Source organism: Triplophysa dalaica, chromosome 6 (assembly GCF_015846415.1).
Source record: "Triplophysa dalaica isolate WHDGS20190420 chromosome 6, ASM1584641v1, whole genome shotgun sequence".
In the NCBI taxonomy this organism is placed as follows: Eukaryota; Metazoa; Chordata; class Actinopteri; order Cypriniformes; family Nemacheilidae; genus Triplophysa; species Triplophysa dalaica.
Genome location: NC_079547.1, coordinates 2,032,723 through 2,050,876, shown reverse-complemented (window position 1 = coordinate 2,050,876; position 18,154 = coordinate 2,032,723). Strand labels below are relative to the sequence as shown.

Sequence of the window (18,154 nt, the reverse complement as noted above, 5' to 3'; positions counted from 1 at the left end):
TTGAAAGATATTTTGAAGAACGTTGGTAACCAAACAACTTCAGCATCCATTGACTTCCATTGTATGGACACAAAACCACAGAGACATGTCTCAAAATTATATTCTTTCGTATTTCACACAAGGGAGATCATATACATGTTTTTACTAACATGAGGGTGAATAAATGACACAATTTTACATTTTGGTTAAGGTGTGTTAACTAAAAAAATATCTGCCAATACATGCAGGTATTTACAGGCATGTGATCAGCCAAGGACAAAAATGAAGGAAGAATGCACGCATCCTCGCCAACCCCAATTGTTTAATGTTACTAATTAATTGATTAACAACATGATTAAAAACTGGCAACTGTCGACAGTCAGTTTTCACTTAGCAACACAAAAAAAACTATTATAATTACCCAATTTTGACTGGCAATTTTGGAAATAGCAGCTCAAATGTTTATTAGTTTAACAGTCACCTAAACAAATATCTTTTCACAGACTCTCTAGATATAAAGATAGCAAGCAAAACTATGTTCTGTATGAAGCGTTTGCTCTGCATTTATAACAAGCGTGTGCATGACTTGAGCGTGGAAAGGATCCGGTTGGCCGGCTGCATTTTTTTTATTTATGCGGGTGATCCCTGCGGTCAAAAAATACGGAAATCCGTATTTTTCACGAAAAATCTAATCCCAGGATTTATTGATTTGACAGGTAACATGTCCACATCTGTCACACCAAGCTTACTTCAGTTCTGGCAATAAAAACCAAACAATGAAAAACAAACGTTTATTTTTGCACAGGTCACAGATATGACACACAACAATCGTCTGATCGAGAGCAGAGACTTCAATGTAACACTGAGAAATGCAAAACAAACATCTTAAAAATCCTAACTTAGGAACATCTTAGTGGTTTCTGGAAAGTAATCATCCAAATGTGTATTCGTTCTATCATTCACATTCAGTTGAAAACCAAAACCTGCTAAAATAAAAAAAGAGGATGACCATAAATATAACACAGGGGAATAACAAATTGTAAATCACCTTTAAGAAATTCCACTTGAGTCACATCCACCATTTAGGCAGACAGAAATCGACTTCCGTCTTCCAGATGTGATGTTTCCTGAAACCTACGGTGAATCAAAATCACGCTAATCTTGTTAGAACTAAGGCGCAAAAATAGCACAGACACCGTATAAAATCGACTAAGAGAGTGAATGTTTAGTGAGCCTACAGTACAGCAGAAATGTCCGAATCTGGATTTTCACCATGTGTTTATCTGTACGTATAGTCTGCAGTATTGGTTCCACTGGTGTAGCCCCCCAAGTTTGGGTAAGCGCTTTGGGTGTAGCCGTATCCCGGGGGTGTGGTACCGGGTGGTCCGAATGTCGCTGTACCAGGTGGTCCACTGAATGCTAAAAACAAAAGAGAGTTTACGACAAACTTGTCATGAGTTAAATGAGATGTACAAACCAAAATTCAGACACCCACCTGCGTAACTGTAATCCGCTGGTCCTCCCATACTCACTCCAGGAGGTCCCCCAAATCCGTAACCGTAGTCTGGTCCTACAAGAGGCGCTTGGATGGAGTTTTTGTTCTGGTTTTGAACCTGAATGTCCGGTTTCTTGAACTGGGAGTAGGTTTGGCTGTAGTGATTGTAATAGCCGGTGACGGGCGGAGGGACGGCCTGGTAGGTGGCTGCGTTTGCAATGGCAGACTGATCCGCCGTGACATCCATGGTGGAGGTGCTGGTAACTGGCGTGATTGAGGGGACTCCGGCAGTGGACCCTAGTGAGTCAGAATAGAAAAATTAGCGGTGCAAGGATATATTGTGATAAAAACATGCTTTCCTGTAGCTCAGTGGTAAGAGCATCGCGTTAACAACGCTAGGTTGTGGGTTCGATCCCAAGGGATTGCAAATACCTATGTTAAATGTATAGTATAAAGCAATGCAAGTCGCTTTGGATAAAAGTGTCTGCCAAATGCATAATTGTCAAATGTCAAAAATAAGGCAAGACTAATTTTTTACAATATTATGCATGTTTAAATCTATTTGTTGAGCTCCCAGCATGTGACTTTCGTCAACATAATTTTTTTCAGGCTTTAAGATGTTCTCTCTTAGCCATCTTAATTCCATCCTTATTGTAGTTTTTTGCTAAATCTTAGACATAGTTACTTAATATTCATTCACACGCCGAAGATTCAAATGAACCTTTTTGTCAATCCTAAAACAAAAAAAGTTTGTTTGTGTTTTTCCGTCTAGGAACACATTTGTGCATCTGTAATATTTTTTTGCTTTCTTCAGCATTCAGACTGCAACCCTGCTGTGACTCATGACAAACAAGGAACTTTAATCTTTTATTATTCTAAAAGCGTACCTGCAAACTTGGAGCCTGCGTGGTTGAACCCTCTTCCTCTCCCACGGCCTCTTCCTCTACCTCGACCTGCATTGTAAGGTACACCAGCCATGCCGAAACCCTAAAGGACAAACGTGTTCAATCATGACTGTAAAAGGAAAGACAAGATCTAAACGAGCTTACAGAGGATTCCTAACGGTTGCACTGAAGTTACCGTTGGAGGAAATCGCTTCTTCTTCAGCGGGTCTGCAGGAGAACCTTCTGGAAAGAGCTGCTCTAATGCCGCCAGCGCTGCGTTGGCTTTGGCTAATTTCTTATTTGACCCAGAGCCCTGGAACTTCTTTCCGTCAACGTCCACCTGAGAAAGAGAAATGCACAGACACGCCTCACATCTCTGGTCAAAATTTGTGGAAAACCTTAAGACCTACAGATAAACTGTGGCCACCAAATATGAGGAAGAGGCAAAGTGATATCATGTCTGACCTCGATAGTGAAGGTTTTGTCGTTGAAACGGCCCTTGACGCCGACAAGTTCATATTTGAGACTTCTGCGCTTCTCGTTGAGCTCCATCACAGGATTTTTGCCGTGTTTGGTGAGAATGGGGCCGCCCTGCGATAAAAGTCACAAACAAATCAGACCAATCTGTTCATGAACTCCGAGACATTAAAGCCACAGATGTCTGTGGACACCGACCTCAGCACCGTCTTCAGATCCGGTGGGCGTAGTTTCATCTGAACCTGTAAACGCAGCCGCGGTTTTGTTTTCAACAGCAGGCTTAACCTCCGTTGCCATGGGGACACCCAATGCCTGCAGAACCTGCGTGTGGGAGATGTGACGTAGAGAATGGTTGCTATGATGCTAATGTTTAAGAACAAATCATCGAATGACTATCAGCTGACTCACTTTCTGGGCGACGTGTAGTTTGGCGCTGCGTTTGGAGGCGCCTGTAGCTTCGTATGTGACTCCGTCCACCTCTACAGTCATGGTGAACTCAGGTTCATGTTCAGGACCGGTCTGTGATGACAGTTTGTAGAGTGTTCCGGGACGTATCTGATTCAGCTTCATCAGCGCATTCTCCGGCTTGCTCTTTTCTGTTCGAAAGGAGAAAAGGACCTTTTAAACAACCGAGAAAGGATTGTGTGTCACATGTGAACTGCTATTCCCATATTTCCATCTGATACGGCAAAAGTGTTTATATGAATGTTTCTGTTTACAAAGTCTAACAACTAGCCACCTTAACGGTCAAAAGATTTGTGCTGAGAACTACGAAAAAATTTATGACAAAGATGACTTTTCACATTATATAATGACTTCTTCATCACAAAGATGCTTGGAAAGAGATGTGTACCTTTTCTTGGAAACTTTGGTCTCATGTCATGCTCCCCCGCTTCAAAAACTCTCGGCCTCTTTGCTGGAGCATCAGTCACTGCTATTTAATAGAATGATCATATTCACAATCCTTTGAAATATACAATATCATTATCCAAATTTCAATAAAATAGCCCTTTCAATATCCCTCATTGTATTTCGAATTCAAACATGACTTCCAGTGAATGTAGGTCTGGCACTCCTAGCAAAGATCATTTACATGTCAAAAACAAACACAGTTGTAGTTTTTTACCTGCGCTCTGGGTGCTGAGCATTCTAGCGACTTTAGAAGAGAGACGATCCATTCCAAGAACTTTATACAGCTGTCCGAATGCCGACAGCCTTAATGCAAACTAGAGACGAGAACGAGACAAACATCATATCATCAGATGTGTCCATTTCCACAATGTTGCTATGAGCTACATAAGCAGTGTTAAAACAGCCCTATTAAGGAGACCACAAAAACCTGTGCACTCTGGGTAATGTCCTCCCGCTGTTGCCGGGTGAGATGGGCAGCAGCATTAGTGCTCTCTCGCTCACAGGGATCAATAATGCCCGGACCATCTGTAGAGAAAAATCATACTCTATAGATCAACTGAAAAAACTCAAAATAAATCTACAGTTTGGACAATTAAAACAATTAAAATGGAACAATCACAAATGCATTACCTTCCATTAATATGCCGGACGCAACACATTCCAGAACTCTCCGAAATGCCTCTCCAGGTCCCAGCAGCCTCTCGCTGGTTGAAATGGCTTTCTGGCACAACAGTTCCAGAACCTGAATACAAATATATAGTTAAGATTCCTATTCAAGAGATTCAGGATCACTGTTGGGTGTGTAACTAGTTACCAAGAAATCAGTTACTGTAATTTAGTTACTTTAAGGGATTACTCTTATTTTCTCTGTAATTTAATTACAGTTACTTCTGAAGTAATTAAACTAAATACTGCGTGTAATATAAGTGTGCAAAAGTGGAATTGACATCACAATTAAAAGTCTAACTTAAAAATCCGTTCTTTAATGTATAATTCTCACATTTGTAATAGTTTGGTCAGTTGATAATATTACTTTATTATTTATTTGAATGATTTAAAATAGATGTTTCATGTCTATGATTGGATCACTTAACTAATCAAAGTTTATTAAGGATATAGAAAGTAATTAATAATAAGTAATTAAATACTTTTTGGAGTAATTTGTAAATAAGCAATTATTTGTTGATAAGTTTTTCAACTAATGCTCTATAAGTGAAAATCGAGTTGTTAAAAATATCTGATCGCAAAAGCGTTGCTGCAGTGCTGTTCTATGTGTGTTTTGTTTTTTGCCTTAAAACGTTGGTCAGCTGAATGCCAAATGGATCCAACATTTGAACAACAAAAATCATTTTAACAGTTTGTTAAAATTGTTATCAGTGCATTCCTAGATACCACGTTTATTTGCGGACGACTCACCCAGCCCTTCAGTGGGGCCCAAGATGAAACGCGGGAACACAGGTCCCGAAATATCCGAATCACGATCATGCACGACTCCAGCTCAGAAACTTTAGCCTGTCAACCCAACAAACAGCAATCCCGTTAAAACAGCCTCACACACCCCGACAGAGAACTTCTAGAAGCTTTTAGAGGACGTTTTTACTCAAAAGATTACAATCTGGCCGAATCATAACGTCTGACCAACACGAATAAATTGCAACCTGGGTAAGATACAGTACATCAGACACAGAAGCGGAAACTATTCATACGCAGTTAATGCATTCTTAACAGCATGTTTTCAAAAAAGGCTTTAAATATGTATATTCCCCAGGTCAAAGGTCAGATCTTACAAGTCGACTTTTAGACAAATAAAGACGGGATGCAAACCTGGAACCACTTGGCCTGGCGGAGAGACGCCAGAGAAGCCAGGCATTTCTGCCTGTCCAGAGCGTCCTGCGGAGAGCTTTCCGCACACGATTCTAGTGACGAATGGAGTAAGAAGACAAGGTACAGTTTGACCAAGGGGGGTTCTGTCATCCGGCCAGGGGGAGAGGCAGTGTTCCCGTGCCCACAGGCGAAAGGACGAGGGGGGGAAGGTTATCTACACTGCCTTTAAAACTATGCTATCTGTCTGGAGTATCACTATGGGCATGTGCTACATTTACGCTAACTGAAAGCTTCTTCCTCCCTTCGCCTCTCTGGGCCAACTGCATCCCGCCCCCTCCCGAGACAGAGTGTTTCCAGTTGGTCAAAAGTCCAGCGACCCTAAAAATTGACAAACTAGAAGGTTTGGTTGAGAAAGTCAATTTGCAACCACAGGCAACAATAGCAATTTCAATAAACTCATGGTGTGAACAGGGTAAATACTGCAGCAAAACGCATGTGACATCTGCTCATGGTGTGAACAGATTTACTCACAATTAAATACACAAAGTGCAAAGCTTTTATATAAACAAGAAAAAAAAATCTAGACTTACTCATTGTGCAATGTGAAAAAGAATAAGGCGTCACATAAAAGCAAGAAAACAAAAACAAGCTATGAAACTAATCTTTTGCTGCAATGCTAACCCTTCGTATCGCTCTAGAGTTGAACACGCTCGGTTTCCATGGAAACGCTTTCGGGTGATGTCACCATCCAGAGCACGACATTAACCTGTGTTGCTGTCACTCCTCTGATGGGACGGAAGGTCTTTATGCTCCAGAAATGAGAAAGGGTGCGTTCATACCTCCGGCGGACTCCTTCTCAACCTGCTCCCTGACAATGGGTGAGGTCAGATGGATTTTCAGTTTCAGCAGGGGCGACGTCGTGCTGGTCACGATGATCGCAGCTTCTTGGATGGATGAAGTGATAACGAATTTCTCTTCAGTAACATCCTGTCAGGAGAAAACATTTTCATTTTATTTATCGACTGGTGGCTGTTTATTCAATATTTTGAATAAGTCTATAAACAGTAATACACTGATCTGCAGGACTCCATTTTTGCATTTTATAGGCCTAAAAATATAAATGTATAACCCAGGATATAATTTTTTTTTCTTAGTAACACAACCGTCCATGACCATTTTAAGATGGTTTGAAAGTTTCACATTTCCATTAACTAATGGTCAGTATCCATAGGTTTATATTAGGGATGTACCGATAGGATTTTTTGGGGCCGATTTGAACAAACAACTATCGACTGATTCCGATATTGGTCAATTGCTTACAGTACTATACAATACTAGAGTTTTTATGCATTCAATTAAGTTTACTGAAAATGAGTTGGTTCCATTTTACATTTTATGAGAGATACAAGTGTAAATTTGCCTAAATATAAGTTAAGATAAAAATACAATAAAACAACGTGACAATCTTCAAACTGTCAATCTTTTGGCAATCCAATGTTTATTTTATTAAAAACATGAACTCAGACTTGATTTAACATTTCTTTAATAAATTTATATAAAGTCTTTGCTGCTGATTTATTTACAGTAATTATTTTTCTCAGAGAAAAACTTTGGATATTCAGACATCCAACTCATTGCCTCCATGCAGTTAATTAATAAACTAGGGCCCTATGAAGTCAATTTTTTCCTAAATTCTGTTTTATTTTTCCTCAATTTTTTTTTTTACCTTTTTTATTTTTGCAGGATTTTTTTTGTGGTGTACAACTATGCTAATATCAACCAGTATCACACAAGTAATCCCTGGCCCTTGTGACTGGTGTCTTAAATAAAGCGAATTGATGGATCAAAGAAACTGAACGCTGTTATCGCATCTTGGGGTGAAATCAATCGCATTCATTTGCTTCACGCACTTAGAAGGGCAGATCCTCTGTAGTGCGGTTTCTGGAGGGAGATAAAGAGCTGTTTTTCATAAATATAGCCGTTTAAATCATACATAATAAACGCAGTAAAAAAATAACATCGTTTTCCGTTATCCAAGACGACCGTTCACGTAGTGTTCCCATCCTGCACTTACTTTCAAGGGCACATCTTATGCTTTTTAAAGTCTACTTACATCCAATACTAATTTGTACATTTTAAGTAGAAGTTTTGTCATGTGTTTAACCAGACTTTTATTTTTGACGGCTTGCCACAAAGTTTGACAGCAACGAAACGGTAAAATGCGGCTGAGATAAGCTCTGTTAGAGCAGCGCCGATTCAGTTTATGTGTTCGCGTCCACCAGATGCTAAAAAGTCCACTACGAAACACAAAACCACACCACTAATTCACACGCAGAACAAGCAGATTGCATATTTAACAGCAGCTGAATTATTATTAGTGCTATTCGAGGCACAATTTGACTACTTTCTGCCGTGTTTGCTACTTTACATCTGTGATTTCCGCATTAAACATAGAAAGCCTTGGGCTCTAGTCTAATAAACCCTCGGTATCTGCCTTTTTCATGCTATTGCCGATATGCCGATGGTGTTAAATGAATCCAATATCGGCCGATTCATATCGGTGCATCCCTAGTTTATATAAAAAGGTTCTTCCACAACAATCCGAATTCAAGGATGAAACATACACAACCTTTATGAGCTCTAAAAGTTTTCCGGAGATCAGTCTGAGCAGAGAACTGGTGGGTACGTCTCTGGAGAGAAGCACCAACTCCAGCTCCAATTCATCCTTTATTAGGAGCCCTTTTGCCACCAGCCCCACTCTCAAAAGGCCACGCAGTTTATTCTGTGAAGAATTACTGCATAGAAGAAAAGACAGGAGAATATCACACCATCACCATCTGCGGTGAAGCAGATTATTTGCTTGAGATGTCTAAGGTGCCCGTGTCTCTGTGAAACACACACGTACCCTTCACTATCACCAGCGGCCTCATTTTCTTTTTTATTCAGCCACTCAGAGACGGCCTTCAGGCCACACTCCATGTTAGACACCATGTTCTGGACGCCCTCCAGCTGCTCCGCTGATGGGTATATTGTCGCATGCTTGGCTCTCACATAGCGGTCCTCATTCACGAAGGTGCGCATGGGGGGCAGCTTCATTGCCTGCTGTAAATTATTAATACATAATATTATAATGATTCATATTACAAAGAACACTTTCTGTATAGGGTGAGACAATAGTGCTGTCATAGGTACCTCTCCCGGTTGCAAATGCTGATCTTCCCACTTTCTGTACTCCACCACATAATCGTTGTACTGCCTGAGGTCTTCCTCATAACACAAGCAGTCAAACCAATACCGCAGCTCTTCATATCTGCAAACAACATTTATTTACACGTACGCATGTGGAAGACCCTTTCAAAGCGAAACTTTACCTTGTGAATCTAACCTGCCGTAAAGATACATTTCACGCAAACTGCTGGGTTCACACCAAACGCAAACAATCCCGTTCCGCGCTCTTTCTTACTCGAGGGAAACGTTCTTTCTTTTTCTAAATGTATAAATAGGACCCCGGACCAGTTTTTTTTACCATATCCACATTTCTTTTGTATTTTTGTTATTACATTTTATACTGTCTTGCTGCTGTTACTTTTAGGTCATATATTAAAACATGAACACAAAATTGCATCCAGTATTTTTGCCTTTTGTTTATCTAATTAAGAGGGATAATGTCTTTGTTTTATTTTACATTCCAACTCAAATTAAAATTGCTGTTAATTGACTCACCCCCAGTCCCCCAGGACATCCAAGATGTGTGTGGCATTGTTGTTTATGAAGATATTTAGTTGAATTAATTCAAGTCAAATCAATGAAAGTAAAACACTAACACATACATCACACAAGTAATCCCTGGCCCTTGTGACTGGTGTCTTATATAAAGCGAATCAATGCATCTATGCAAGAAACTGAACCCTTCCTGCAGTTACTTTCAAGGGCACAAGACGCGTTTTGGAACCGACCTGTCGCGTGCGCAACCGATTGTCGGTGGCTGTGGATTGCCGCTTATAACGTTGCAAATAAAATTAAGTTTCATCAAATGTCTCTGTTGGAGGTCAGTGTATCGTTGTGAATTACTTTTCTATTCAATGCATGTTGCGTTTTTATTTACAAAGATGTGCATTTCTTAAAACAAAGTTTTCTCTTCACTTATTTGAAATGTTAAGGCGGGTCAGGTAAAGATGACTCGCGGGCCGCATGTGGTCCACGGGCCGCCAGTTGACTAGCCCTTCGCCTATTTTTTATTTGAGAAGCCGGTTAATTATGTAAAGTATGAGTAGATATAGACGAGCATATATTCTCGTGGCATGCGCGAGGTGTCATAAATGTATGAGGTGTTTTACCGTTCGTAGTCCGGCGGGTGAAGTCGGACTCCCTCCTGAATCAGATTATCCCAGTACAGCAGCTCCTCATAGGCCTGATGTTCGTCCCAGGACGGCGGTGGTCGAGATAAAGGAGGCCGCGCAAAATCCCCCATGTGAGCCATAACTTCCAGAGACCTGTTTACCGTAAACAATCCATTCAAACCGACCTTTACTAGATATCGTGGTAATAAACCGACTAACGTTACACCAAATCAACGTTTGCATTCGGATATGACGGTTTCTAATGCGTCACGTTAACTCCACATATAATAACAAATCATTTAACGTTATAGTAACACTGAAATCATTGGGGAGCGATAGCGCACGCGGACATGCCCCTTTTTAAAACGTAAACTGCAGGTAAACCAGTGTAAGCTTTCTCGAACCGTTGCAACGGTTGAATAAACTCGAAGACTATATTGAAAGCAAGTCAAGTTTATTGCAAATGTAAGTATATGCTTTATGGAATGCTAAAGATATTTGTTTTACTTACCGTCCAATCGGTTTAATAAATGAAAGCGCAAGAGATCTACTTCCGGGTGAAGACTCAACGCGCATGCGCATTCATGTTACACCGCCTAGCGGATTTATGTGCAACTGCACGCATTTTATTTGAAATCAACGATGGTTTTATGTCCCTATTAGATGTGGTTAATGTATGCAGACTATAATCAAATACCCATAATTATCGTCTTTTCTACCACTATAAAAATATTTAAGATCGGGATGGAATGATGAAGTTGTAATTCAAGTTCAAATGGCTTTTATTGTGTCAACAATATACAGTACAGTACACAATGATACGAAACAACGTTCCTCCAGGACCAAGTTTCTATACATACTTAATGGATAGAATACACGAGACATCAAACACTTGTAGACTTTTTGAAAGTTTCAGATGCAGACAAACTAACTGATCAAATCTGCAGACTGGCACAGTTTTTCTAGAACAAAACAGAAATCTGGGCAAAATCTCAGCAAAAGTCTTGTAGTGTATTTTAGCCTTAAGACAATCACACAACATAGAAGTGCACATGTGCAATCTGTGCAAATTCAACATTAAGTGGAAAAAAACGACATTTAGTACAAAATCATGACAGAAAAAACACAGTACACAGCGTTAAATGTCAGAAAGCAAATTCTTAGTGAAACATTGATCATGTTATCATACCACTCGTTCAATGAGGAACTAGCAGCGTGTTGATGCAAAAATATGCAAATAAGGCAGTTTGGGTGCAAATATGCAAACAGGATGTTACCGTGTTTATGTGTTAGTCCTGAGTCTTTTTATTTAGGAGTTCGAATGGCTTGTGGAAAGAAGCTGTTGCTCAGTCTGCAGCTGCTCAGGGTGCTCTCGATAGTCCCTCTGTATAAAACGTGGTCAGGACGGGGGGAGGGAGTTGGGCTTTTCTCAACCTTCGAAGGAAGAACCTTCGCCTCCTGGGCTTTCTTGGTGATGGAGATGTTATTGAGTGACCAGGTGAGGTTCTCCGCCAGGTGGACACCAAGGACTCTGGTACTCTTTACATTATCCACCGAGGAGCCTTGATGTACAGCGGATAGTGTCTTACTGAAGTCAACAACCATCTCTTTGGTTTTGTCAACATTCAGAGACAGGTTGCTGACTCTACACAAGTCCGTTAGCCTCTCCACTTCCTCTCTGTATGCTGAATTGTCTTACTGATGAGACCCACCACGATCGTGTCATCGGCGAACTTGATGATGTGGTTCTAGCTATGCGTCGCTGCACAGTCATGAGTCAGCAGTTTGAACATCGGAGGACTCAGCATACAGCCCTGTGTTGTTTCCGATCCAGACTGACTGAAGTCCTTCGGTCACAAAGTCCAGGATCCAGTTACAGACTGGCCCAACAGGTTCAGCTTCCCAATCAGGTGCTGAGGGATGATGGTGTTGAATGCTGAACTAAAACCTATGAACAGCATTCGGACGTAAGTGCTTTAATTGTCCAGATGAGTGAGGGCCAGAGTGTGGTGGAGATGGTGTCGTCTGTGGAGCATTTTGGGTGATGATTAATAGTTTTAAAAGGCACTACATAACATCTTTTAGCGCTGGGACTCCTCCATATATCAGTTTCAAGCGATCTCCAAATCCAGCGTTATATCCACAGTTTATATAACATTCATCACCCAAATGCAGTAAACAAACAAACACCTGAACTTCGCAAAGGTATGCTCCCTTTCTTTCCTGCTTACAAGTGACGTCTGCACATGCTCCTTCTCCTGCTCTCCTTTGGCGGTGCCGCATGCTTTTCCGGGTGACATGCCCAATGAGGGACTAAGAAAAGTTGTTACAAAACAGTTTTATATGTTCGAAAAAAACTTTCTGAAACCTGTACGATCACTGGGGGAGTGTATCGAGCACAGAAATACTACGTAATACGCCCAAGTCGTTTTTTGACAAGCTGGCCATGTTAACCATGAGAAGACAGCACATTTAACACTGTAAAGATGTCAGAATGCATGACACATCGTTGCAGGGCCGCTTTAAGCTTACTTCATGAACAAAACAATTATCAAACAAAAAAATCACAGTTAGCAATAGAAATGAGGTTGAACATGTTTTTTATTTATTAGGTATAATGCTTTCAATAAAAAACAACACAGGTAGCCTCCAGAAAATTGGAGGGATAACACAAGCAAAAATATGTAATATAAATGTTTACATCCACATTTATCCACAGTAACATACATATCAGATACGCATGTGGTAAACTAGCTTCTTCCAGGAAAAATAATGTTCACTACAAAAATGTACTGGCACTTCAATGTTATAGTCCAGAAAATAAATACTACAGGAGTCAAAACAGGATGAAATCGGATTGGTTACTGGCATTCTTCAAAATTTCTTTTTCGCAGAACGAAGAAATTTGTAAAGGTTTGGAACTATCTGAGGGTACGTAAATGATGACAGATTTTCCCTTTAATGCTGTACAAAGATTGACAACCATTAAATGTTTGATGAATTAAGGTTTGGTGATTTTCGTCCAGTTAAATAAAGGAAACATTGTTTTTGCGACCATTTTGCACTGTCCCTGCTGCTATGGCAATTTTATTAGCCCAAGCTATTGTTACACATTCTAAATAATCTTAAATGCACAATAATCTATCAGTGAATGTTTTCATGTTGTATACTGTGCATTAAGGGAATAACAGGAATGTATAAAGAAGCTAAAGCAATATGTCCATCTCTGTGCAAATCAGTAATAAAAATACTGTACATTCATCATCACTTCATGACTTAACATAGGAGATCATTGCAAAGGAAGAAAAAATACAAAACAATTATACACATAGTGTGAAATGCCCCAGATGTGACAATGTTAACGCTGTCTGAGTTTGATGATTTCCTCTTATACTCTACTGACAGTATTTTTCTCTGAACTGGGAAAGGAATGGATCTCCCAGCAGCGTAAATTGTTTTGTTTGAAGTCTGTCTGACGTTTGGTGATGAGGTAAATCTTTCGGAGGACGGCTCGGCGGAGAAGAATGTAGACCCACGGGTCCAGGATCTGGTTCCACGAAGCTATTCGCACCCCCATTATCATCAGGGTTTTATAGGTGGGAAGGTCATCTCCTATAGAGCCCTCGTACGACTGTGTTACTGTAATTAGGCCAACAATCTACAGAGAACAAGACAGAAGAAAGATTATTTATGAACATTTTACAACATTGTTTTTCATTTGAAGATGTCAGTTTCTCATAGCAACCCGTACATTTTCAGGCATTTAGCTCAAAACGTATATCTTTCCGAGAGAACTATCCATTTTAACTCAGCGGGTTAAACATTTATTGCACATGTGGGCAAGCAAAATAAATGAAATAAACATGAATAAGAAACAATACAAAATAAAACAGTATTATTTATTTGAAGCGGTTTTATATATTTTGCTAGGTTGCTAAGTAATAAAAAACCTGAAACAGACATTTTCAACCATTACATGCATGTTGTGATGACCTACATTATGATATTGAGACCATTTGTAAAGTAAACATAGATGGCACTAGATGAAGATGCTTAATACAAACAATAAAACACCATAATACAGACGATACAAAATAAAAGAGAATAAAAACACCAGACAATATATAAAAGAATGTTTTAAATCAGCATATTTTGTTTCTGAACCATGACTCATACTCACCAGCAGAGGGCTCCAGCAGATACATGACGTGACCATTATACCCACAAGTTGCACCACCATCTCAATGTCATGTGACCTAGCTGACCGACGGTTACAGGTTTGCTTGCGTATCCTGGCCAACACCAGCGTCAGTCCGCTCACTGTGTTACAGACCAAAGCCACAGCCAGAGTTGTCATCCCCAGACCGGAGAACAGCATAACGAAGGCCACGTCCGCCTCTTCAACGTCCTCCAGAACTTTAATGAAACACCAGGTGCCAGGGTACTGGTAGGTATACGAGCCCAGCTTGAAGCAGGGTAGAAGGGCAACGCAAAGTGCCGCCAACCAGATAAATGAAAGCGAGACTTTTGTCCTTGTGATCGTAACCAGCGAAGCGTGGAGCAGTGGCTTTGTGACCCCCAAACACCTCTCGGCCGCCATAGCGCATCCAAGAAAGAGCGGGCACAGGCCGAAAAACACCATGCTGCCCCCTAGGAACTGGCATAAGGGATCCGACCTGTTGTATTCTGCAGAGGGTACGCCTCCGGAAAGGTAAAGCCTCATGACTATTGAACCGGGTATGACATGCCCCACGAAATCTGTGGCCACCAGTGAGCTTGCGAATAGAAGGAAGGCTTTGGAACGGCGTCGCAGGCGGGCATACGCGTTCGCCAGGATGAGTAAAGCCACAATGTTCGACAGGATGCCCAGGGTCATTGATAGCATGGCAGCTATAGGTCCGCTCATGGGACGGTCCGAGGTGACGTTTTCAAGTGCTGAAGAGGTCACATGACCCTCCCACTGACTGTGATTGGCAAAGGGGCGGAGTGGCACGAGCCTGGATGTGTTGCTGCGGTGCATGGCTACCTCAGTGGAGTATTGAGATGGGAGGGTCGCATCTTCACAGAGGAATGCTGAAAGGGTGGAGACCCAAAAGACAACATTGAAAACCAGGGATTTTTTTATTTAAACCTGTAAACAAACAGAGAGCTTTAGGATTCTGAAAAAGCCAACACTGATCACACTTGCTGGATTGTTTCCATCCATGGTTGGGTCAAAAATGGACATTTTCCAAAATCTTAAGGTACCTGACCTTGGGTTATCTTGCACAGACAACCTCCAAGAAACAATAACATTTGCAACTCTGCTTAAATGAGATTTATCCAAATCATTTTTCATGTCTGATCGTTATTTTCTTCAGCATATGAAATATGAAAAGGGCCACACCAAAGCTGACAGAGAACAAAAAAACAGACAAGTTCTGACAGAGGCTATACGGACATGCACAAGTTGTATAGAAACATTCCTCAACATTCTGACTCTGCAATGCTGTCAACATTTCACTCTCAAAAAGAGAATCAGTAAATCATTAATATGAGCATTAAATATGTTGCTTAGATGCGCTCTAACGCACTTTCCAGAAGACATTCCATAAATAAACATGCTGGAACAAGTTTCCTATGACACAGCATATATGCCCAGTATATACAGTAAGAACAATATAAGTGCTTACCATCAAATCCATGCAGTTCCATTTGAGTTCAAACAATCCATAGATCAAAACAATGTCCTATCACGCGCAACAATAAATAAAAGGTTTATAAAGGTAAATAAAAAATGCTAAAAAGTTTGAAAGACCCAAACGGCAGTAATTGCTTATATTTTGTAAAACAATCCATGTAAATCCAGGTATATTTCTTACAAAATGTTTTCAAATTTCAATGGATTCTTAATAGAAAAAATAGTAAAATATTAAAATAATAATAGTAAAAACTCCGTTTACTGCTGCGCATCTTCGCATCCATATAATCCAATCGTAAGGCAGATCATATTTAACTCAGAAAACAGTATTGCAGGAGATTCACTTGGATCATGAGAAGAATTTCCCTGTAGATCTCAATGGTGCCGCAATACGAACTGATACATGTATCGCGGAGCTGAAGTTCATCCTCCTGCAGACGCATCCGCTTCAGCTTCACGTGTCTCGAGACGGAGGCTGCAGTATATAAGCCCTCCCACCTCAATGAAAATCAATCTCAATCACACATACGATCAGCCAGACACATTTGTTTCTATCCAAACGTTCTTTATTTCAAACAATAAAACATCAATGTTTACAATTCAATTTCAAGCCAATTCAAACACATAAACATGCAGGTAAATTTTAACAAGCAGGTTTTTGTTATGTCTTTCTATCAGTCAGGTACTTAGAGGTTCTTATAAAAATACTACTTCTTTCTTACATTTTTATGTTCTATAGAATGTTACAAAAGAACATTGTTTTGCAACGGAATGGGTTTTGTGTATGTAAAAGATTATTTACAATCTGATATATTTTCTTTTAGAAACTTTATGATTACTTTTAAGAGCTTTTTAAAGTGTATTACACATTTTCTGTTTCAGCAAATAAAGTCAGTCAAGCTTGATAATTACTAGACATCAAATACTAATAAATGTAATTCAATTGTTAAAGTTATTTTTGATATATAGATCCCTGATCTAGTCTCTCTCTCTCTCTCTCTCTCTCTCTCTCTCTCTCACACACACACACACACACACACAAACACACAAACTGACCTTGAACATACCTTCAGATGTTCCACTAAACCAGATGTTCATTGAAGACAGGTGTGTCTGCTTGCTTGCTTTTTCAGCACTCTGGAAGTCTGGAGTGGCTTCTTGCGGTTTGCAATCCGACTGAAAGCAATATTCGCATACATGGTCTGGATATATTTGAAAGGGAAAAGAAACTAGGATGTTGATTACAGAAGTGACAGGGGAAGTTAGAAGAAGTGCTGTCTAGCTTATGTGTTTTAATATTGACCTTTAGCACACTGTAAAAAACTCAAAGAAAGTTCAGCGACTATTTTTGTTGTGTTGATTGAGCAAAAGTCCACAGAACTTCTCTTAATAAAGTTCATCAATTTTAACCGGACATTTTCCTCATTAACTTTAAATTTGAGTTGTGTGAAAAATTATTTGCAAATTCACTCAAAATTACCTCTATAGATGTAAAAAATGGAGTTTTGTCAATTATTTATTCATTTGGCAGACACTTTTATCCAAAGCGACCTACAAGTAGGAGAGTATATAAACATTTTGTCAACACGCTAAACAGTATCGTTAGTTTACAAGGTCATACTAGGAGGATTAAAGCTGGAGTAAGCAAAGGAGAGAATGAACAACAAGGTTTTTTTCATTCAGTTATTGGTCAGTCAAATAAATGCGTAACAGGTATATTTTGAGCTTTTTTTTAAACTTGTGAAGGATGCTGCAGTTCGGATGGAGGTATAGTAAACAATTCATATACGTGGTGAGCCAAATGCCAAAAAGTTAAAAGTAAAACACAAAGAATAATTTCAATATTAACCTGTAGATTTGATTAAGTTAAGAGAAATATATTTTAACATAATGTAATTTAACAAATCATATTACAAGTTTACAAATATAAAAAGTTATATATGTTTTTGACAACCTATTCTTTTTTAGAGGACAGTCTTATTTGTGGTGTCATTGTTCACCAAAGGGAAACATTTTTTTTTACAAACTTTTGATTTGATGCAGAATAAACATGAAAAGTAACGCAATGTAATCAGATTCATGCAATTTGTAATATCATGAAATAAGGCTGGACACTTTGAAAAAACGTTCAAAGTCTGAATTATATGAAGGTTGTAAAGCAAAAATGTTTTTACAAGTTGTGCGGTGAAACTGTTCTCAGAAAGCACTTATGAGAAAAACTTTTTTCCATTATTGATATTGGAACTTTAAAGCGAACAGTGGAAATGTATTTTTCTCTTTTCAAAGATGTGATGTTCAAAATGTGTACAAGTTTGGGTTTCTGTTGGCCAAGGCGAAATTTTCCATGTATAGAGAGTTTTGGTTCTCCATTGTGTTAATAATCCACTGAACGTGGCCATTTGGATCCTGTTCGATTTTGGTCTTCAAGAGCAAGTCTGACTCTCTGACAGTGACAGCTGGTGTTTTACATGTCCGACATCAGATGACGGAAGCTACAAATCGAGAGCAGAATATGATCTGAAAAGGGCACGGAACAGAACAATAGAATTGACTGTAAATGGAA

General features: G+C 39.6%; 2 protein-coding genes across 3 annotated transcripts; both read right to left on the bottom strand.

The window, feature by feature from the left end:
* Positions 1–756: 756 nt before the first annotated feature.
* Positions 757–10,479, bottom strand: ilf3a (interleukin enhancer binding factor 3a). The gene is made up of 19 exons (XM_056750624.1): positions 10,423–10,479; positions 9,909–10,064; positions 8,764–8,881; positions 8,477–8,673; positions 8,201–8,366; positions 6,411–6,558; positions 5,572–5,663; positions 5,164–5,259; positions 4,378–4,489; positions 4,175–4,272; positions 3,962–4,061; positions 3,689–3,769; positions 3,244–3,431; positions 3,034–3,156; positions 2,824–2,949; positions 2,555–2,698; positions 2,362–2,461; positions 1,475–1,771; positions 757–1,398 (listed from the first exon to the last, which is right to left on the bottom strand). The coding sequence occupies exons 2-19, from the start codon at positions 10,049–10,051 to the stop codon at positions 1,259–1,261; spliced, it is 2,469 nt and encodes an 822-aa protein (XP_056606602.1). The 5' UTR covers positions 10,052–10,064; positions 10,423–10,479; the 3' UTR covers positions 757–1,258.
* A 769-nt stretch (positions 10,480–11,248) lies between these two features.
* ptger1a (prostaglandin E receptor 1a (subtype EP1)) lies at positions 11,249–16,090 on the bottom strand. Of its 2 annotated transcripts, none has more exons than XM_056750602.1 (3): positions 15,584–16,090; positions 14,092–15,042; positions 11,249–13,569 (listed from the first exon to the last, which is right to left on the bottom strand). In XM_056750602.1, exons 2-3 carry the CDS (start codon positions 14,929–14,931, stop codon positions 13,300–13,302), a joined length of 1,110 nt encoding a protein of 369 aa, XP_056606580.1. In that variant the 5' UTR covers positions 14,932–15,042; positions 15,584–16,090; the 3' UTR covers positions 11,249–13,299. The 2 variants fall into 2 exon arrangements, with proteins under 2 accessions (XP_056606580.1, XP_056606579.1); XM_056750601.1 differs by having other exon boundaries at positions 14,092–14,984.
* Positions 16,091–18,154: the final 2,064 nt, after the last annotated feature.